This window comes from Anopheles bellator, chromosome X (genome assembly GCF_943735745.2).
Source record: "Anopheles bellator chromosome X, idAnoBellAS_SP24_06.2, whole genome shotgun sequence".
In the NCBI taxonomy this organism is placed as follows: domain Eukaryota; kingdom Metazoa; phylum Arthropoda; class Insecta; order Diptera; family Culicidae; genus Anopheles; species Anopheles bellator.
This window is the reverse complement of record NC_071287.1, coordinates 9,796,435-9,820,368: the sequence shown is the minus strand read 5'-3', so window position 1 is coordinate 9,820,368 and position 23,934 is coordinate 9,796,435. Positions and strand designations below refer to the sequence as shown.

Here is a 23,934-nt window from a genome sequence, read left to right as displayed (position 1 = left end):
ACACTGCAGGAAGAAGCTGGGATCCGGCACGCCCCACAGCGTCTCGATGGCTTCCAGCGTATCACAGCGCGCCTCCGGGCACAGCTCATTGCCCACAGCTTGCGCACTGCACTGCGGTCCTGCGGCGGCCACCAGGAGCAGTACGCCGATCGTGCTGCCAATCCCACACCAGCGGTGGCGCCCCCTACCGGTGGTCATCACATCAACGTCCGAATCACAGCGCACACGGCACACGACACAGTATAGCTTGTTTCGAAGAGACACAGACACTCGCGACAGGAGACGAAGCGATCCCTGAGTGAACCCACCAAAAACCTTGATCCTTGAACTCGACCCCACTCGACTCGCGTCGGCGTCGATCGGACAGTGTTTCGGGCACACCCCAAGAAGCCACCTCTTATATAGGGTAACATGCCTCGCAGAATGCTTGATTAGCCGACATGCCAGACATGGGTTTGCGTCGGGCCGCTTATCGCGCTGCTCACATTCTGCAACGGCAGACGGCCACAACAGCATGTCGGGTGTCGAGCTTGTAACAACCAGCATGCCGTGCCGTTACGATACATCATATTCCAACTGTCAGCCCGAATTGCGCTGTCAACCTCAGTGACGTCGTCGCCGGTGAGTTCGCGCACAAACTCCATAGACCCCACACGCTAGTAACCCCATTGTTTCGTTCTGGAATTTCTTCAAGCACGTATGACGTATGACCCAACAGCGACGCAAAGATTCGCACAGGAGTTGCTGAAGCGTTTTCGAATTTCGAACCCATGATGAGCAATTACCGGAAGTTGTGTATGTTTTGAAGATTGAACCACAAACATTGATGGATCACACACCGTGGTGGGAGAGTCCTTGGCTCTGCGTGTCTTCCGGTACGACGACCGCGCGGATCGGGATGAGGGGCAGCCAGTGCAGCCTAGTAACCGTCGATGTGGTTCTACAATCGAGGGACACAACCGCTCGGCTCCGGATGCTTTCAAGATCCCCACGGCACGGCCAGCTGGCGTGGCGTATTACGGGTATTCCACCCCACCCCGGGGTATTAGGGTGAGGTTAATCACTTACCTAAACTAATTTATGGGCCCCCTATAATAGATACTCGCGGTGGCGTGGCAAAAAATGCGTGTACCCTCCTCTCCGGCTCCTGTCTATTGTGAGGGTGCGCCGGAGCCGGTTCTCAAAATAACACGACGAATCCCAGCGCGCGGAAGATAATCCCGAATTCGAATTCCCCACCGGTGCGCGTGCGGTTCCGAAAATAGACACCAGTCGATGGCAATGAAGCGATCGCCCACGCGACCAGATGCGCCAGTCCACGATGGATCAGTCCACGAGGATGGGCCTACGCTAACTCTTTACCCCAACTCTTCAGGCCTGTAATCGAGCGGAGGACTCTGGAAGATTCGAAACAACATTCCTGGACACTCCGGACTTGGCTTTGATCCCACCGATCCCAAGTCTTTAATGCGGCGCACGGAGCGAACCGATCAATCAGCGTCGAGGCACCGCGCGATATCGGTGCGCGCTCTGTGCGGAAGCCATTTCGGAACTCTTCGCTGCTCCGTGTCCATCATAACGCGCTAAACTGATAACTGAGCGGGAACAACCTTTTCCCAGACATCATCGCGCGCGGGAACACCAACCGACAAACAACAATCGTCGCATGACGGACTCCCGCAAGGCTGAACCAACGGTGGACGAGAATGAAAACGAACACATCATGTGCAATGAGACTGCAATGGGAATGGATTCGGGCCAGCCATCATTCAACCCTTCTCCGATTGCGCAAACTACTACAAAAAAACAAGGTGGTGGATCCTTTCGCATCCGGTTCCCAGGATTTGCAGCGCCTTGCACCGGCAAAACCTTTGGGATGGGGTCGAGCAAACAGCGCTTATCCGATCAGTGCCATTGTGCAGCACGAATCAGACTCGGACCCACGTTTTGATCCTTGGTGTTTGTATCAAGAAAGCCAACCCGCTCGGATTTCGGACAGGTTCTTAAATTGTTTTTATTTTTTTTAGTACCAAAACAACACACGGACACGGCAAGAGAGTTGCTGGCCCATGAATGAACCTGCGCCGCTCGGAAGCAAGAAAGCAAAACCTCCGCAACCTCTGGCTTGGCTTGGCGCAAAACCAAAAAAACATATGTTCCCCGTTTCCGACCGACCGACCGACCGGGGTTTTACCGGCAGTAAAGAAAGGTCCAACGAAGGATACGCTGGCTGGGCCGTGCCGCTGCTGGCGACGAAACGGAGTTTCCCCGCCGAGTGCATTCGGAAATCACGCGTTTAAAGTCACGTCACGCATCTCGTTGGCGGAGGCCAGGCTTCGGGCCAGGCCAGGAAATGAAAATGTCGCGGAACACATGTTTGTTGCAGAAGCCTCCTTGAACTCCTTAAGAATACATTAAGTGTGTGTGTGTGCGGCCCGTCGTTTTACGACCATTTACGAGGGTCGGCCCTTCATCCCAGCAGCTGTGCTCTGCCATTCTTCAACACGAACTGGCCTGTGCGTTGTTGATGCACCACACAGGGGGCCATGTACGGGAAACGTGATTTCCGTGCGTTTGCGAATATTGGTAAATTTGGTAGAAAACACGGACACGGCCCTCGGGGCGATCCTTTCCCACGGCACCGGGTCCTGTTGTCGCGCATCACGTTCGTTGGCGAACGTGATTATTCAAAGGATGGGCAATCTTTTGCATACACTGGCTGGCTGGCTGGCTGGTTGGTTGGCCCAGTACCTTTTCGCAGTTCCCAGTGTCTCTATGTAGAATGTATTTAATGCAAACTGAACTGTCACAATTTTAACATCCTCTGAAGCGAAGTTTGACATGTATCGCCCCCCCTTTAAATCCCCCAAGTAAGATTTATGAATTTATTGTTTGCTTTTATACGCTAATGCGATACACAAACATCGAGCAACTGTTCAAAACCCCTCCTTCCCTACAGGTTCCAGCACCCGGACCGAGAGACCTGGTGTTCGAGGTTTGATTATTAATTACACTTCCGTCCAAACCAGCCATCAAAAACCCCTTTTTGGTAGTCCCCACCCCCAGGTCGGCTTTCAACTAAATTGTCTACCTATTTCGGTACTTCAGCGAACGTTTAGGGCGCGTCGGCTTCGAAAGCCGGCGTTGCGCCCGAGGGTCTGGGCACACTGGAGATACACATTTATCCATTTATCTGGTTGTTTATGTGACTCTTATGGCAGGAAGGAAAAAGTCGAGTCGGAAAATTTACCACAGGCCCCCGGTCCCCCCAACCGGTGTTGCTTGCTGCACATCCGTCGTCTGTAATGCGGAGGTAATGCACAGCCCACTTGAGCCCGGGCGCAGAAGCTAATACCTCTTGAGTGATATTCCCAGAGCGCCGCGCGTGTTCCTATTCCCCCGGCGGTACGCCCGAGGCCTGGAAAGTGTCGTGCCGAACGCACGAATTTCAGTGCGGAGACCGTGCCGTACTCGTGCCACATTATGCCACTAAACGCGCGCCCTCTTCTATTTGCCAGACGACTGCGCTTATCCTTCAGAGAAGAAAAAAAAACAGAAGCAGTATTCCACGCCGAGTGCCGAGAGTCACGGCCCGATAATCTTTGGGAATCAATTCAGTTCCTCTTGTAGCGTCGTCGTCAAACTCCCGCCGGGAGTTCCTTGCGGATGCATTGCACACGGATGCGCGCGGGATTACGACGTCTGCTACACTTATTTTTTTTTTTCAATTACATTATAGAGACTTTGCGCTGTAATAGCCTTACATTCGTCTCTGTTTTACATACTAAGCTAACTCTACCTTATGTTAACTTTGATTCTAATTTCTGTCGTCCGCCCACCCGAGCTTTCCGATTGTAGGTTTTCGGAAAGATTTCTGTCGACTCTGAAAGAGCTCTTTCCAAACCGTTGGTTGGACGAAGTCTCCACAAAATTTATACCGCACCGCATATATGGGACCGATGGAACGATGGAAAATTAATGTGCATTGCCCCCACGATAGCATGATAGCGGCTTCCAGTACTTACCAGTAATCCTAAAGGTTAAGCACCCGTGAAACCGAAACCGCGACAGAAATCGAGAACCACCGAGAAGAAGGTTCTTTTGACTTTCGGTGATGTACGCCGACTTAGAGTGCCCTAGACACGACCATTATCTGTCTCTTATAGCCCGTAGCCCAACCAAAAACACATAGAAACGGCCTCTAGAACTGAATTAAACAGCCCTACGGTCTCGACTACATATCCATATTCTCCCAATGTCCCTGTCCCAAACGCACTCCGTGCATCCAAATGCAATCAAATGCCGACACTAAGCTGGCTTCATCCGTGCTCTGGCGGATAGCCTATCACAAACGCCGCACACCCCTGGATGGATCAATCCCACGGTCGCCGGCGACCAGGTAGGTTCAGTGACGCCATCATTCCTGCGACCCAACACCGCGCTCTTCGTCGTCTGGGACATCGAAAGGAGCAGTTTGGAAATTAAACACCGCTGAACCGTAGCGGCACGACGAAAGAGGCTCTCGGCCGTCTACCGGCTGTAGGTGGTACTTTTTCGGCATGTGAGGGATTTGTTTTTCCCATTTTCGTTATTCGTTGTGTGTTTGTTCCTTCCTTCCTTCCCTTCCTTCTGAGAGTCCTTTTTACGGTCCTCTCCGTTCCCTCTAATACATGTGTACAAAAGTTTCAAGCCTAGGCCGCAGCTCTTACCCAACTATCAACTTGCACGCGAACTAATGGGAACTAAACCGAGAAACTCTTGAAGCGCAAGCGTCTTCAATATGTAACATTTACACAGGTATTGTGCATTCGGTGGGGCTCGCTACTTTTCAAACCATGCAGTGTATATCGCCGTTTCGGGCGAGAGGCGGTCGATGATGAAGTTGTAAAAGGATGACGGAATAATGGGACGCGGACACTCTCATCATATCTACAGGTAGTGCGGCGGCAAAGCGCCGCCAACAAACGCCGAACACAGTAGGGTACAAAAAGCCGACCGTTGTAGGAAGAAGAAAAAAAAAGGATAACAGTCAGCAGTAGGGTCTTCATGTGTACATCACAATTAGGCGAGACCGGCTGCCCTAAGTTTCGTACCTGAGCTCTGCAGGATGCTCTGTTCCCAACAGGAACCTCCATTCGAGTAATTGAAGTGGGTACAACTTAATCGTAGTTTTTCATCCCGGCCTACACCTGAAAAAAAAACAACTATCGCGAGAAGGCGCGCAGCTGGTGTCCTTCGGTGTTACCTCCGGGCAGGTCTCTCTAAGGATGACTCGTCAGTGCTAATGCGCGATCGTCGGTGCGCGCAGTAGAGCTTCCGCTGATCATTGACCACCCAGGTGTGCTGCTGCTGTTCGGATAGCATCCTCCTTTCCATCCACTATGAGCTCTCACTGACTGCCAGTGCCCTGAATGCTTCCATTTTATTTCCGTTCACTACTATTTAAAGATCGTTTTCGGATTTGGACGACAGATTCAGACAGGCGACATGATTTGATTTTAATTTAATGAATCCCTCCGTGAGTTTTCTGGAACGCATCCTTTCAATGAAAAAAAAAAACAGATCAATTCCAAAACCAGGTTCGCGGTAAGAAATCTAGTTTCTTCGTACCAACGAACAAAAAACCCAGGCAACATCATATCAACTTTCTTGCTCCCATGAAACGTGTTGAAATAGAATCCCATACCGGGACCGAGAGTGGCCCTTTTTATTTGTAAGATTTCACAGCCCGGCCCAGGAGTGTGTGGAATTTTTAAACTACACATTGCAGAGGGGCCCTAAGCATGAGGGTACCGCGTCGTGGTGTAATCAAAACCTGCTGAACGAAGCATTATGAGTCGACGTCGACGTTTTTTCTTATTTCGAAGATGATGGCCAGAGGACAGTTTCACATGCCGGAAACCGTTTTTCTCACCGGCACCGGCCGTTTTGGTCATCGCGCGCTCACAGCTCAAAGAATCTCCGCTCCTCCGGCTCGGCGGCACTCATCAGTGGCCTTTTAGCGACGCCAGCAGATGGCCGGCAACATAATGCTTCTTCCCCCCATTTCCAGCTGCCGTGGAAGGTCACTGGGGCCGAAGAAGAAGAAGACGGGGAACGATCACAACATAAACCGCGAACTCCACGCACGGAGCGTAGCGAAGTGTAAGTGAAGAAAAGGGACAGAGGTTCGTCCAAGGGTTGTGGCGGCGTCTAGTGGAAGGTTGGGGCCACTGTGCGTATCTCACTCACATCCTCATTATTACACGATACAGAGAGAACCAATCGAGCGAACCACCCTCCAGTCACTTACAGTGACTTGTTCGCTTGCAAGATAGGATGTTTTTGGAACGTCATGATAACCTTCAGCAAAGAGTGTGCAACACATCGACCCAAACAACGCAGTTGATCCGTTTCAGTAATCCGTTGCGTGTGTTATCGGTGGTTTGGATTTATTTTTTACGTCCATATAGGGAACTATGTGTTCATTGCCTACCTCTGTGCTATCTTGTTTTGCTGCCTGGCCATCGCGAAATTAAAATGCGTGCTGGAGCAAAGGCTTAATCTTCGATTCGCCCCGGGCGATCCCATCACCAAAACAAAATTGGAACACGCAGTTTTCCTTATCCTCGGAATCCAAGAACGCTGCAAGCAAATTCTTCATAATTCGTGTAGTTAGTTTTTGGAATATAGTGCTCTTGGGCCTAGGGCTGCCTGTGGACTACTAAAAAACCACGACACGACATCTTTTTCTGCCGGTTTGAATTGGGTCTTGGGTCTGGGTGTGTATTGGGTCTATAAATTAATTAGTTCGGTTTTTATGCTACATTTGTGGCCTAACGACAACAACAAAATATATGATTACTTTAAGGAATGTATTGCCCACGGTTAGCTACTACTTTCTCCCATCTTTCAGGCAATTAACGGGTTTCGTTAATCTTATAAGCTCAAAGTACACCACACCTTTCATATCCCACCATATGCACAGCATAACCTTCGCGCAGTTAATATTTCGCTTTGGTTGCTGGATGGAGCTGGTTCACCAAGCTGTATCCTGGGCTTTTTGCGTTTAGGATTCTTGTAATCACCAGTGACGATTACGACGGTACAAAAACTTTTTTCATTTCTGCAGTGCAATCAGAAATCCGCAAATGATTTTCCTTCTTTCAATGTCTCTTTTTATCAACTCTTGTGGAACCCACAGGACATTTTTCTAATTATTCCCATGGCACATGACACTCAGGCGATGGAAAACTGCCATGTGGTCAACTTCTTTCAGTTCAAGTTCTTTTTCTGCTCCGACACATTCTGTCAGTAAGAACAAGTTCACCAAAAACTTCCATCAAGATTTAATGACTTTCGGTAGCAGTGTTCTTCATGTTGAAGTAATGAAAAAGTACTCCCCGCAAAAACACTCTACCAGGAACAAAACTTGAGATGTTCAAATGCTTACGTTCACTGCATTAGATGCGTAATGACGGTAGCTGCCAAACACATATTTTATTTTTAAAAAATATGAAATTTAGTAATTTAGTGAATGCCATCCTTTATAAAACCGAACTAATTCGTGTGCGCACCTCATAATATAGAATGCATTTCGCCGAACCATCGTCTGCGCTTACTGCATCGGCCCGCACTGTACGGCGGCACCATCGGTGTGGCCGCGGTGAGTTCTCGGTGGCGGCGTGAGAGCCCCCGGTGTGAGCACCCGCTAACGGTAAACAATTCGGTTCGCTGGCAACGCATTTCAAACGCACACACTGCATCATCAGTTGTCCGCCGAATGCACCCGGGTGCAGGTGTACCGTCCGACTTACAGCAGGAATCTCTCATCTGGTTGGTCCCAAAAACAGACTCGAGTAGAAACAACCGAGGCGCAATCTAAGAAGAAACCAAAGTGCAGCCCGCTGTCAAGTGTCAAGCCTTTTGTGTGCGTTTCTCGTGTCCAGAGTCAGAGTGTTCGTTTCGGCAACTACTTCGCCAACTACTGCTGGGTGCTAATAATTCGCAATTAAATCTCAACTGAAAAGCAAGGGTGCAAATTACAGTACCTGGAGGCTCGGCTATTTAAGCAGCAGTTCAACCAACAACCACAGTCAACTCCTTTGTTGTGCACATTAATCGCTACATTCGCGGTGTTCGCGACGCGGCGACTCATATCCTCGTTTGATTGCGTGGGGATGTGTGTGGTGGTGTCCAGAATGTGTGTAGCTGCACCGCAGAGCAAGCCCTTCGCCGAGCGCTAGAGCTTTCATCATCAGATCGCAACGTGACCCCAGGGTCTTACCGTGCTGCTGCTGCTACTGCTGCAATCAATCTCGCGGGAATCACCTATGTTCCCCAAGACGTGTGTTGCGACCGTGCGAACCCCTTCAAAGGATGTGGTTCCATTAAACAGTATTCTTAAAGGTAAGTAACCTACGCCCGGTTACCCGGTTAGAACAAGGTGGTTAAACGCACTGTCTGTAATTTCTAAGCGCTCTAAGAGTAAGAAACGGAGCAGGCTCGCCGGGTGCTGATCGTATCGTAACCTGCGCACCTCGATGACGACAACGCTCTCCCAAAGGACCAGACCCGGCTTCGGCGGTGCGCGGTTTCGTGCTGTTGATTCTTAGAACTATACAGCAGCAAAAAAATGTTGCTGTTTCTGCAAGTGCCCTGCGCGTACCATTACATGTTAACCGAGCTTTGTTTTTACACAACGCCGCGATCCGACTGGTCGCCGGTGCCGTTTTTAAATGGTCTTCCACGGCAAAAAAATTGCGCGGCGCGTTCTCATATTTCCCTTACCGAAGCATTCCCCGCTGTGGTGGCGCAAAAAGCGAATGCAACGATTCTTAGAACATCAGAGGGTATAAAATGTGTAGTCGGACACGAATTTTCAATGGACTCTGTAGGGATGTGAATCAAAGTCTTAATCAAAGCTTAAGTAGAGTAGAATAGGGCATAAGCAATCGAACGAAAGAACCAAGCTGTATCCACAAGCCGGGCGTTAGAAGTATTAGCCACGGCCAGCTCCGTGGTGGTCCGAACTCCGTCGACTACGGATTTGGAGCCGGGGCCGGCATGCGGTCTGTTTTTGCCTGACTAGCTTCTTGGCTGGAAATATGACACTACGGATATCAACGTGCAAAAGCCTCTAGTCAGTAGTTCTTGAAGCGTTCAGTGAGGACCAGTCTGACACTTGAGTAGCATATCCCCGAGCAGAGATACCTTAGGCAACTCCAGGAACTGATGGTGCTCTAGACGCGCCTGCCTCGTGTTACCCTTTTGCCAACGCAGCAAAAATGATGATCATTTTAGCTCAGTTAACTACACCGGTTCTAAGCTACCTAACCGCCGACACAAGGCACTCCACGAATTTCCGAAGCTCCCGGAGGAGTGACGGTGTGTAGGTTTCAGAAATAGGGTATCGCAGGCCGAGCCTTTGGCCGTGCCAAACACGCAAAGCCGTTCGAAATGGTCGTCGGCGCTACTACCGGTCGACTCCGCAGCTAATCCACGACCCCCCCTTCCCCCACCCCTCGGTTCATGTTGCGCCCCCCTTTCAAACGAAAAGTGCTGCCGATGGATGGGCTGCTCTCAAGACTCGCGCGCCGTGGTTCTCATGAACTCGCGCTCTCGAAGAGCTGATTGTTGCCGAGTGCGCAACCCTTCAACCTCCCCCCCCCAGGAGAGGGAAGTGCCCACCCTTTCATCCCCCCGCATGCCGTACGGGGCACCACGGAGTTGGAAGCGCCGCCGGCTCAGGTTGGTTGGAGGCTCATCATAGCTGCTGCTGGCCCATTGTTGATGCCACCAACCCCCCCGAGGCCTGGCCCTACGCCTCCCGCTTCCCTATTCCCCCTTTTCCCTTCCTTCCGCGTGGGGGGTCGTTGTTCGGTGCGCAATCGCTTTTCCACATTCCCAAAGCCCCCCCAACCACCAGCAGGTAGCCATCAACAGTCCAATCCACCACAGGCCACTTACCACCCAGGCAGGCAGGCAGGCAGGCACAATAACAAACACACGGGCGCGCACCCGAAACCTCTTTCCCTTCCAGCCTGCACCACCTTCATTCAATCCGGCGTTTCCCCGGTCCACGTTTGGTCCGAAGTCATCGGCAGCAGCGTCCGCCAGCGTGTTTACCGTTAAGAAAATGCTCCAATTCGGTACGCCACCGCCACCACCACCGTACCGAATTTTCTGTAACCATACCCACCCTTCCGCCCACCACCACCCATCCTCTAGCCATTTTCCCGCGCGCACTCTCTACCACTGCCGCCTGCTGCTTCGTGGTGTTTCTCGCAGATCTCGTTTCCTCGTCCGTGCGTGTGTATGTGTGTGGCAGTGAGGGGGAGGGGGCGAATAAGATTGGGCCTTCCTTCCTCTGCCGTGTTTTCAATGACCGCAGCAGCAGCATTACAAACAAAACAGCAATTTCCTCTCACGAAATGAGATTTCATGGCGAGAGCGTGGAGGAAAACGCTGGGCGTGTGAGAAGGGCTACGGATCCTGGGCTGCTGCTGGGCGGCGGCAGGCGGGGTGGATCGTCAAGCACCTGCTGCTTGCTCGCTGCACACTCGGACTTGCCACATCCGGGCCAAGCAACCACCGGCCGGACTCTGATCGGGGTTGAAGCGTGAAGCGAAATCGCGCTCTGCGGCGGCGGCGGCGGCGACGCGCGCAGTGATACGTGAAGAAAACGCCTGGAATAAAATATTACCGCCACCCGGCCACCGCGGCACTCCCTATGGCACTCCCTTCGCCGGTCCGAAAGTGCACCTGACCGTGAAAAAGCAACACACCGAGTACCGCTCCGAACTGTACAGCAGCGAGCCTCTACAACGGGCCCCCGCGCCTGTCGGTAGAATTCCAGGGAAATAGGATGAGTATCCAACCCCACCAGTAACACTTTCGGGTTCTCCGAGTGGTACTAGAGAGTGGTCTGATTCTATCGAGACGTACACACCTAGTTACTTAGGCTTAGGGTGGCTGTTAGGCTTGGCCCAAGCCCCCCACTTGAATGGAGTGATTTATTCTTCTATTTTTCTCATTTGAATGGTTCGGAGCATTCGTTCGTTCCTTCATACTTTAATTTGTTTGTTACTTTTATCGCCTTTTGTTTTCTTTTTGTTTCATTTATTCACTTGACTATCGTTATGAGGTGGTGCTTTTTATTTATTCGCGTTTGCCGATGGTAAAATCAACTTTAAACCACTAATATTTATGTATCGTGGACTACTACATCTGTGGCGCTTGCGTGGCATTGCAATCGAAAATATTGCTCAGTGACTTCTGCAAAGCGCCGCGCACGGTTTTTGGGTAATAAACTACTAATGTTGGCACATAAGGTGAAGGTGAATGGAGTACGCTTACATTTCGTAACGTCGTTTGACGCAATATAATCGAGCTGAAGAGCAAATAAATCAGCGAAACAGTTTTTGGTCAGTTTCGTAGCTCAAAATGCGTGCCATCTTGTTTGAGCCGTGGGTGACTAAGGCATGGCTTTGTAGGTTTTCATGCAGGACCGAAGCGGGCGTTCAATATGGGAATAAAACCAACCGTGTTCGTTTTTTCTAAAAACTGATTCCTTCATCCGCTAAATCCCGTCGTCCGGAGCCACAAATTACTCTACTTCCTCTGCTAGCGCTGTAGACACCAGAGAGCTTACTGCCACAGCTGGAGCATGTGTGTCTGTTTTTTCTCTTCTGTTACGGAAATACACTTTTCAATGTTGCCCTCGATCGCGGTCGGCCTCACCAAAATCTTGGCCAATGTCGGTTCGACTTTCTCTTCGGACTTCGGCTCCCACACATCTCGCTCTCCCCAGCAACATAACTTATGCTGTCTGTCTGAGGGCACACCCACCGCCAACCCTCCCCCACAATGTAAGGTTAAGCGGCAAGGAAAAATCAAAGCGACAGCAAAAAACAAAACGCTCATTATATCACCCAAACTTGATTTCTCACTGGGTCTGGCCCTGGGAAGGAAACTGCGAACTTACTTTCGATCCACCCGTGTCATTTTCAATTGGCGCCGTTGTTGAAGCGGGGGGTGTACCCATAACCGTTACGGGTCTCTGGTTAAAAAAATAAAAAAGATGCTCCGAGTCACTGCGGTAACCGTTTTTGGAGTGACCACACTGCCTGCGAAACAAGTTTAAAGCTTCGCACATTTTTTTTCAGTTCGCTCGTGTTACCTAATCACTGTGGTGTCACTGCGAATGTGAGAAGCGACGAACTGCGCAAGCATTTACAACGGGGAGCAATTTATACTTCAAAACTGGCGATCACAAAGCGCTAGTTCATTTTATGAACAGTTTCCATTTTCCAACGACAAAAGCGAACATTTCATGACATTCCAGTTACATTTCAGTCACTTCCATTTGCTGACATTCCAGTTTTCTCCCACACCGATTGAGAAGCAAGTCATGGATATGTTGGTCATGGACTTTATGCGCCAAATAAGGACTATAGTGATTCTACAGATATTGCACTAAAAAAAACTCTTATCACATTTGGTATCAACATACATACCAGAAGGCATGCGCTTTTCCGTATGGAGCATGATTTAATTTACCTCCTGTTTGAACGAATTGCTGACGCGCTTTTGCTCATTGAATTTTATCGTAACCGCTTAATCCTCAAACCCATTGAAGGCTTTTTGTTTCGTTTCATCATCCTATAACCACAAGCATTTCATAACCCATTTGATTTTATCGTTATAGGTACAAGCAACACTGTTTGAGAGCTGCAGTAGTGTACTTTGTGCAAAATATACACACGACCGGGCCAGCGTAGACTGTGTAGACACAGCTAAAAGGTAGAGAAAGACAACGAAAAAGAGACTAAGCCAAAGACAGGATGGTGCGGTCGTTCGCATGGAAGAGGCTATTTGAAAGCCCAGGACCAACGATAACACCTTTGATGCTCCTTGTACTCGTATCAGTGGCGCCGGCCACGCACTGCCTCCTGTCGAACTATCGGGGCATCGGTTTCGATGGGTTCGGCATTTGTCCGGCCGATATACGCAACTGTTCGTGCAAGTCGTACACGGGTTCCGAGACTGAAATTGACTGCCCCAGCGCGGACCCGACGGTACAGTTGCGGATTGAGCCGCACCAGTACGCGGAGGTGAAGTGCCGCCGGAATCAGCTCCACGATTTCGACCAGATTCCGCAGCTGGCGATCGGAGACACCAAGCGATTAACAATCGACGACTGTCCGTTGCCGAGCGGCGACCTTTCTATACTGCAGTTCGTGGAGTTTCTGGGCACGTCGCAGGTGAAGCTGCTCTGGCTGAAGAACAACGCGCATAACGAGCATAGTGCAGCGCTCGTGCCGCATCACTTTAAGGGTCTCAACAGTTTGGATCGGTTGGCGATCAGCAATGTCAAGCTGCACGATATCCAGCCGCACCTGTTTGAGCATCTGCCGAACCTCACTTGGCTCGATATGCGGGACAATGTGCTCAACCTTCCACCGACGGTGTTCGATAGTCTGCCGAAGCTACGAATCCTCGAGCTCAACTTCAACGGTCTCGAGTACTTGCAACCCCGGTTGCTGCAGAACCTGTCCGATTTGCGCCTGCTGAGCCTGTGGCACAATGACCTGCGCAGCATTAACAGACACACATTCGAGGGCGTGCCGCGACTAGAGCGCCTCGATCTATCGGCCAACAAACTGGAAAACGTTGCCGGCGATACATTCAGTGTCCTGCCCCATCTAACGGAAATCGCCCTCGGCTATAACAGATTTCGTGCCCTTCCGGAAGGACTGTTTCGGGCGAATCGGGAGCTTCAAAAAATAAAACTAGCATTCCAGCAGGCTGAATTGGCAACACTACCGTTCGATTTGTTTCATAATCTACCAGCACTGAAGCAGGTAATACTGGAGCAAAACGGCCTGACTAGTCTCCCCGGGACCATGTTCAAGGGATCGCCGAATATAACGGAGATCAATCTTGCGTCGAATCGTCTGCGAGATCTGCCGGGGAGCTTACTGCACGATCAGCGCTCCCTACAAGTACTGTACTTGCAGTCCAACCAGCTGACAAGCCTACCGGACAGCTTGCTGCAGAATACAGTAGAACTGCAAGCGCTACACTTGTCTCACAATCAAATCGAACAACTATCGGCGTAAGTATGGGAAACGTACTATTAACCGTGACTCCCCCACCTTCACAAAGCTTTTACTTTGTTTTCCAGTGGCTTCCTACGGTCCCTAACGAAGCTGGATGAGCTGTACCTTGCCCACAACCAGCTGCACTACATCGATTTGCAGGCATTCCAGCACACGATAAACCTGCGAACGTTACACATGCAGAACAATCAGCTTACGTTCGACCCGTTCAACACCATCACCGTCGCGGAAGCGGAGGCTGAGGCGAGCGATGACCTCGGGCTGTTCGTCAAAAATGGCACCCCGTTCCAGTATCTGCACAGCTTGCAAGAGCTGGACCTATCGCACAACGCTCTCACCACGGTGTTCCGCGACTTGCTAGTGAACATGCACAGCATCGAAAGACTGAATCTCAGCTGGAACAACATTACGAGTCTGACCGTGGCCAACCTGCAGTTCCTGGCGCAGCAGGTGGTGGTAGATTTGCGGCACAATCACATCTTTGAAATCAACCTAGCTGATCTGGAGCGACTGGTGCAGCTGGAGACTGAGGCGCCCGCATCGCGCGGAGATGATGCTGGAGGCCGCCTGAAGGCACAGGCTCGAATCTTGCTGAACGACAACCCGCTCAACTGTAACTGCATAGTGTATCCCTTTGCCCAGTACGTGCAACGCAAGCTAAGCTCTGACGTTTACGAGCGCCTACAGCTGGTGGCCGATGAACTCACCTGCCACGGACCCGAACAGCTTCACGGTATACTGATCCGGGACATCCCCTTGCGGGAGCTGCTGTGCGAGTTGGATCCACCGTCGACTGAGATCCGCCACTGCCCGGACAGCTGCAAGTGTTTCATACGCCCGGAAGATTACGGTGTCGTGATGAAGTGTAACGGGCAAGCTCTGATGCAGCTACCCGAGCTGCCCGTGCCGAGCTCATTCGGCTACCGTTTCATCGAGCTGCACGTGGAAAACAACAACATCACGGCCCTGCCATCGTTGTTGCCGAATGCGCGCGGTTGGAGTGAGGTGCAGCAGCTGTACGCTGCCAACAACTCCATCGCCGACATTTCGGTAGAGCAGCTGCCCAAAGGGCTACGCGTGCTGGATCTAACACGCAATCGACTAACCAAGCTCGATGCACCCACCATCGAGTGGCTCAGCGGGGACGGCGGTGACGAAAACCCCACTAGCATGCGCCTGGCGCAAAACGAATGGGTCTGCGACTGCGAGACGGCACCGTTGTTGGCGTTCGCGCACGCCAACCAGAAGCACATCGAAGACTTTGCCCGATTACAGTGTGCTGATGGGCGCCACTTTGACGTGACCACGATCAGCGATCTCTGCACGGCGGAAACGTACACCATTGTGGTACTGGTCTGCGTTGCCGTGTCCATTGTGGCGTGTTTAGTGGCATTGCTTTCGTTCCTGTACTACACCTACCATCTCGAGGTGAAGGTGTGGTTGTTCAAGCACGGTTTGTGCATGTGGCTTGGTGCCGATGAAGAGCTTGACTGTGAGAAGCAGTATGACGCATTCATATCGTACTCGCACAAGGACGAAAGCTTCATCACCGAGCACTTAGTGCCGACGCTCGAGCGTCACCCGATGAACTTCAAGATCTGCTGGCACATGCGTGACTGGATTCCGGGCGAGATGATTGCATCCCAGGTAAGCGATGCGCTTGTGCTTTCTGATTCTGACGGTGCTCCCTGCCCATACTTTACCATCATCTGGTTGCCTTTTTGACAGATATCGAGCTCGGTGGAAAAGTCTCGCCGCACCATCATCGTACTCTCCAGCAATTTTCTCACTTCTCTGTGGGGTCAGCTCGAATTTCGCACCGCACACTTGCAGTCGCTGACCGAAAAGCGCAACCGAGTGATCATCATCATCTACGACAACATCGGTAGCATCGACGAGCTCGAGCCAGAGCTACGAGCCTATCTCAAAACGAACACCTACGTGCGGTGGGGCGATCCGTGGTTCTGGGACAAGGTGCGCTACGCGATGCCCCACCCAGCGCACATGGTGCGAGACGGAAGAAAGCTCGGTGGACTGTTCATGAAGCAGCTACAAAGTTCCCTTGACGATAAGCTGGAGCTCATCAAACCGACGGTAACGTCGGCCACGTCGGTTACAGTGACCGAGCCACCGCTCGAATCGGCATGCTCACCGATCACCCCACCAATTGTCACCTCATCACCCTTCACCGTCAGCCACGACAAAACTACAGCTACAACTCCACCATTCCCAACTGCCAACGGTAATCGTCGGCAGCTGGTGTATCCCGTCGGTGCCGGCAACGGGCACATCAATGGTGCCTTTGTAATCAACACAAACGCGAAGCAGAGTGACGTTTGAAACCAATTGCTAGACATGATCCTAACTTTACAGACTGATTAGAAGGAGATTTGAGGTGTTGGCGATAGCATTGGCTATCGTTAGTACCGCGCTCAATATTTGCAATAAGACAGACGAAAACGAAGTGGATAAATGAGTGGTTAATAGAGTATAAGTGAACAGAAACTTTTGCCAGCCGGTTCGTGCGACGATAACGTACGGGGTTGTTGCTGTCTAGCGAGAGATGTATATTTTTATAATTTAAATAACAACTAGCTAGCATTTAGTCGGTCACCGAGTTCGGCCATCTTTTGCTCATCCCTATCCTACTCGATTGAAGAATATTTTGATCGATTTTAGCCGATAAGACCAGAGTCAAAGAATCCAGTTAGTCAATGTAATTTTTAGTACGTAAACGAACAATCTCGAACCACCAAGGGCAGTTTCCAAAGCAGAACAGATGAAAACGGAAGTCCTTGTGTTATTTGCGACACGCGATAACCACTCTTAGGGAGTTGTCTTTCTTCTCACGATCAGTACTTAAGTTACAGCATACAACCAAATGTTCCGAATAGGCGGACAGCGAATTTTCCACAATACTGGTGATACTCTAATTATCATTTGAAACATTTTATTAATCTCGCATATGTTGCACGCTAATTTCTACAGTCGCTGTGAAAGCCAAGAGTAGCGAAAAGGTTCCATCGGTCTCTTTCATCGCTCGCTTCGTGCGATCGTTTGTCGGATAAGAATGAAGAAAAAATCATAGAAAATACCAACGATAGGTTTTACAAAATAATTTGGTTCGCGTCGCGATAGAAACATAAAGCCAACTTTGAACCTCACACCAACGTACAGCGTGCGTACAGTGTACAGGAAAGCAAATCAGACATAGGCGCATTACTTGCTCTATGGTACGTAATAAGAAGAACTTAACCAAAGTTTGGCAACATTAAATAAACCAAGAGCAATGTGCTCCTCATGAAGGATGGAGGGCACTGCCGACCGAATAATTTCGCACTACTACGCACTAATTTCTACAGATGAGGGATGGGTATGATGTGTTCCAATAAAGTTGACTTTGTCCAGGCTCAGAGAGATATAATGTACCTTATTGTACATTTAGAGAAATTTTACAAAAAAGACCAAACTCAAGAAACAAATGATTGTATGCATAGTACATATGTTTTAAATCCAAGCGTAAAATATTTGAAGATAAAACTAAAATGTATATCAACCTACTTCAGCTAGTTATTACGTATTTTATAGTGCATTTTGTTTTTCACAGGGGTTAACAGTTTTGAAAAACGTACGAGAATGATGTTTCTAACATGTGGACAACAATATTTTTGGGTTCTGATTAAAGCCTTCGCTAAATTGGTAAACCGGTTCTAGAAAGACGTGTTCCAAAACTCGCAGCGTGAATCTTTGCAATGTTCGGCGGACGATATGGCAAAAAAATCTTTGGCTGAATAAACAAGCCACGTCTTTATCTTTCTCTGTCGGTGGAGCGTAGCATAAAAAGAGGCGGACTGTTTGATAAATGCGTTGTATCCACAATATCCGCCAAGTCTGGTTCCCCAAACATGTTTCAACTAAAAGTATGGATAAGCTCCGTATAGGAATTGTTCCGTAATCTTTTGCGCCGTGTACCAAATGATTCTTGCGTTTTTATTTTGCAAGCTTCACGTTTTATTTAAAAATACCTAAACTATATTAGGGCCCAATGGCCATCAGAAGCATCACCAAACGGAATGAAATTTTTACATTTCTTTTCATGCCGTCCCATAGCAACCGGTGTAACGTGTCATCGACCATTAAGCAAGCCCTAATTGTTTTTATATTGGTCACCTAGACAACGGTGAATGTAACCCTGAGAAAATCGACCAACTGGAAACGGGGAGGCAATAGTGGTCGGGATTTCCTAGTTTTCAAGCAAACCGTCACCATCGGGTACACAACTAATTCGGCCCAAAACTATTATGCTCGGAGCATGTTTTCCAGAAGCTTAAGGGTAGGCACATCGGGTAGGAATCTTACAAGTATTGAAAGGAACTTAATAACCCTGTTTTTGACTGCAAATGCCGCGGCGTTTCGAACGTGTATAGAGTTTTGCATTATCACCATTTTGTTGCAGAGAGTACAATATCGAGAGAGAGAGAGAGAGAGAGAGAGAGAGAGAATTTCAGAAACCGAAATCGATCCAAAACCAGAAAGCAGAATCGAAACTTGAACTAGCCCAACGATTAGCAACGAAACCCGAAAAAATCACAATCCATATGCCGGGAAATCTTGTCGCAGTGGGAATTTCAGAAAAATCGACGACGCCAATCGGCGTCCGGGTAGCGCCGCTCATCGATCGCTCTCGGGCCCAGTGACTTGCCGGCGGACAACCGAACCGCCAAGCAGTAGAGCATCAGCCGTACATCGAAACAGGCGGTCCAGACGTGCTTGTTCTCCGCCCAAAGCCATCTCTGGACGGTGTGCGTTGATCGGTACGCTCCAGCATCACAACACTACCACAGTTTCATGCGATCGCGAGCAGATCGAGCGACGTCCAGGAACTTTATCATCGTCAACCGCGCAGTAGACTTCAATCATCTCATCTATCAATAAGTGTCTCTCAACCAGTGACCATCGCCTGCTGCTGCAGGACAGGTTTTTGTGTTTTGCTACTAGTTGGCACTGTGTCGCCTCCCAGAGTGTGCTGAAACGATTATTATGTATGTGTGCGTGAGAGTAGAGAGTGTTGTTGGTTCATTGTGACTTGATTGTGTTCGCCTCGCCTTGACTTGTAGCGCTACGATCGATACGGGAAAACCCGCGTTTCTTTAGCAGAAGGGATTACTGGGCGAACAGGTTGTGCATACCGACGTCAGAGATCGCCACGAAACCGCCATAAATCGGAGTCGAGTGACAGAGTGACGAATTTTGGAGAAATATCACAGAAAGTGGAAGGTAAGCACTGAAAAAGAGATTCGTTGATTAATAACGTAGCACATATTACGCGGCGGTTGTATAAGAGCAACCGAGGGCTGTGTTGTGGTGAATTGTTTACACCGCGCGGAAACGACTTTTGGAACGGGAATAGAAAGCTTTGTTCGACCCGATGGTCATGATGAGATAGCCTTGTACGATTGGCAAAGCACAACACGAACGTGTCAGTTAACGCGATCACGCAGTTAACAGCACGGAATGATAATATGCATACAGTAAAGTAAACTTGCCCTTAGCGTGACTTGTTTTGGGATAAGATTAATAAAAGAAACGCATTCGACTTTACCCCGTGCCCGGAGTAGCCCCGAGACAGGATTTGTAACACAAACGACTCGTTTCAGGTGCTGTAAAAGTTGGTCTCTGTAAATGACGAATATCATTAGTCCTCAATCAATTCTGTCATTTTATCTCCACCATCGTGTGGAAAAAATCAATTCCAACTGGCAAGCAGTATCACAACTCCATGAGACGGTACACACGCATTTCAGTGAGAACGGATGATTGTCAAGAGCTCATAATGCAGCAGATAGCAGATAATGCACAAAACAACTCGCTACAACGTATATCGCAACATTAAATACAGTAGTTAACCCGTTTACAGTCATAGTGTGTGTATTAGCGTTTCGATTCAGCACGTAGAAAACATACCGCATACAAAACAACATAAGAAACGTCTAAATATAACGAATGTTACTTCTTTCTAGGTCTCTGCAAAGCTTATCTATTACTAGTCGAGCGGGGGTGATGCTCACTGTTAGCCTGTATTGCCACGAAAGCTGAAAAGCACCATTCGAACAAACAGTGCTAAGCAGCTGCAGCATAGCATCATGTCATGCACGTTTCGCTTTCTGATCGTGGCGCTAGTAACGCAGCTGACCACCGGTAGCCTCGAGTGTCCCCCGAGATGTAGCTGCCCACAATTACACGGAGGCATCGAAAAGCAACAAATTCGTTGTCCAAGCTTCCAGCTCGATATTGACTACAGCATCTCGCATGTGAAAGTGCACTGTTCGAAGGACAATGGTTACGACTTCGAGAGCATTCCGTCTCTGACATCTTCTGAGAACACCAGTTTCCTCCAGCTGACGTACTCCAACTGTGCAATACCATCGAACCGCTCGCTAGCTGCCACACTAGAATTCCTTGGTCCCGGCGCGATGGAAAAACTCGAAAAGCTCTTCTTCGTTGGCAACGGGTACAACGCCCACAGTGCACCACTGACTGCGGTCTTGTTCGACGAGTTGCCCGCCTTACACACTGTTTCACTGAAGAGCGCCACCGCCCAGCCCATTCCGGATGATGATCTTTTTCGCCATGTGCCACTGCTGAGTTGGCTCGATTTGCGCGAATATCGTTACGATCTTCCAGCGACCCTACTGACCAACCTCACCCAGCTGAGTGTTCTGGAGCTCACCCATACGACACTACAATCATTGCCGGACGGCCTACTCCAAGATTTACCTAATCTTGAGAAGCTGAACATGTTTGCTAATCGTCTTCAGCGGTTGCAGTCGCTGAGCGGTTCACCACGACTTAAAAACATCGACGTCAGCGGCAACGAGCTTAGCATTCTGCCGCCGGATTTGTTTGGTGGCTTGACACACCTTGAAACGGTTCAGCTGCACTACAATCGGATCACGGAGTTGCCAAATGGGCTGTTGCAAGACCAAACTCATCTTAAGAGCATATCATTCGCAAACAATCAACTGACGGTGCTTCCGGCTACGCTTTTCTCTGCGACCACTGTACTTAGTGAGCTTGACTTGTCTGGAAACCGTCTCGCAGCACTTCCGCCATACCTACTGCAACATCAGGTGGGGCTGCAGGAGCTGCGGTTATCGCACAATGCACTGTCTGGCGAGCTACCCGATGCGTTGTTGCGAAATACAACGAAACTTAGGGTGCTCGACTTGAGTGACAACCAACTGGAGACCATAAATAAGTAAGTGAAAGATGATATGACACCGGATCAATGTTTAAACATTGTACACATTTTCCCCGTTTTACATGCTTTTAGAAACGTATTTGCCTCGCTATCGGCATTGGAAGAGTTGTATATGGGCCACAACCGATTACGGGTGATCGATCTGTACGCATTTCGCGAGCAGAGCGTATTGCGGATGCTCTCCCTTAGTCACAACAACCTGTCCTTCTACGAAGGCGATACAAGTATCGCCTATGTGGACGGGAAGGCGCTGCTTATACACCGTACTCCGTTCGATACAATCAAAAAACTAGCACACCTCGACCTTTCGCATAACGCCCTTCGCACGGTGTTTGCCACTTTTGCCGACTTTATGCCGCTGCTCGAGCGACTCAACTTATCCAGAAACAACGTTACGACTATCGACTTCGGAGACTTTGCTTTCAGTTCAAAAAGGCTTCAGGAGCTAGATCTACGAGGAAACAAACTGCAAACGATCAATTTCTCCACACACCGCACGTCTAACACACGATCCTTGCCCAAGCGCGTGCTCCTGAACGATAATCCATTGCAATGTGACTGCCAGGTTCATGCGTTCATACGGTACGTCCAGGTGGTAACCGAGGAAGTGCGCTTCGTGACGGATGAGTTGCGGTGTGCCTCGCCCGAACGGCTGCACAACACACCCGTTAAAGACGTTAGCCCAATGGACCTGCTGTGTGAGGCGGCCGGAAAAGGTTGCCCGGTGGGTTGCAAATGCTACAGCAGGCCCGAAGATCGTTATGCCATTATCGATTGCGCGCAACGCAATCTAACCGAAGTGCCCTTGTTGCCTGCACCGTACAACATCCTAAAATCCAGTTTCATTGAGTTGCACCTGGAGAAGAATGCCCTCCCGGAATTACGGGAGCCCAAACTACGCGTGGAGGAAGTAAACGAGACCGGATGGCGCCACGTTCGCCGGCTCTACGTATCGGACAATCACATTGCGGTGGTGGAAGCTGCTAGTCTACCGACACAGCTCGAAACACTCGATCTAAGCGGAAACGTCCTCACACAGCTCGAGGAGCCCGTCCTGAGTGCGCTGGGTCGCATTGCAAGCCTCCGGTTGTCGCGAAACGCTTGGAGCTGCAGTTGCGATGCGCCACAGTTTGTGTCGTTCGCCCACACACAACGGAAGCGTATAAATGACTTCGCAACACTTAACTGTGCTGATGGTGCTCCACTCGAAACGACCACAACGGAAACAGTTTGTGCAGAAAAAACCAGGCGACTGATCTTTAGCTGCGTGGCACTCGCAATTGTCGCGTTGGTGGCTGCGCTGCTCACTCTGCTTTACCATCGCTACCGGCTCGAAGTGAAAGTGTGGCTCTTCACGCACAATATCTTCCACTGGCTAACAGACGACGGCGAAGAACGTGATGCCGGCAAACTGTACGATGCGTTTGTATCATACTCTCATGTCGACGAATCGTTCATTGCCGACCATCTAGTGCCGCGTCTTGAGCAACATCCCCCTCGCTTCCGACTCTGTTGGCACGTGCGCGATTTTACACCCGGCGAAATGATCTCAACACAGGTAAGGGGTCGCGAAAAGCATGCACAGTTCAGAGTGTCACTATCCAAATCGGAGACCTGGCTATCGCGATAGTTGTGTCCACCTAAGTGCTACCAGGAGTGAAACAAAGTACCATTGCTCATCAAACTATTATTTTCAAATGTCTTTCACACTCCAGATTACAAAAGCAGTAGAAGACTCACGCCGAACGATCATCGTGCTGTCGAAGAATTACTTAAAGTCAGTCTGGGGCAAGATGGAGTTTCGCACCGCGTACCTACAATCGGTGTCTGAGCAGCGTAATCGCGTGATTGCCATTATATACGAGGACATTGGCAACATCGACGAGCTGGATGCAGATCTGCGTGCATTTCTCCGATCAACCACCTACCTACAGTGGGGTGACACCTGGTTCTGGCAAAAGCTAACCTATGCCATGCCACGACCTCCCAAAAATGTTACAGATGGTCGGAGATACAATCTCGATCAAAACCTGCAAATGGCCTCGACCGGGAAGCTAAAGATGACAGCGGACTTAGAAATGGTTCAAACCGAACCGGAAAGCGACAAAGTCATCGAGCCGCAGCTCACCATAGACCGTATGGCGAACGCCGAAGAAGCGTTGGTACAAAACGGAGCCACCAAACAAGCCTTCACGATTAGCAATGGATTGTTGTAGAAGCTCTGTGTGGTTTTCTGGGGCTGGACCGTACCATTCGTGCTCCTCTCGAAAATCGCAGCAGCACAATCACGGAAGAGATTTTGGATGTAGACTGGAATAGCAAACAAAAGTTCAAACGACAAAAAAGAAACAATGAGAAATACTAACAAAAACGAAACCAAAATCAAATCCAGATGGTGAATTTCCAAAACTGTAGTTCCGGTTGGTAGAGTGGTTAGCCTCTTCAAGGCGTTTTAAAGATTGACCACTGCTAGCTTTCTACGACACATCGATACTCAAACACAGTAATCAATCAGCTGTGAATTCAAAAGATATGTTATTTTTAAATAAACTACACATTTATCAATTTCTA

At 49.6% G+C, this 23,934-nt stretch overlaps 1 protein-coding gene across 1 annotated transcript; it reads left to right on the top strand.

The window, feature by feature from the left end:
- The first annotated feature begins 773 nt into the window (after positions 1–773).
- LOC131213518 (uncharacterized) lies at positions 774–23,934 on the top strand. The gene is made up of 7 exons (XM_058207569.1): positions 774–795; positions 12,910–14,098; positions 14,168–15,749; positions 15,831–16,436; positions 20,195–21,360; positions 21,436–22,921; positions 23,079–23,934. Exons 1-7 carry the CDS (start codon positions 774–776, stop codon positions 23,577–23,579), a joined length of 6,552 nt encoding a protein of 2,183 aa, XP_058063552.1. The 3' UTR covers positions 23,580–23,934.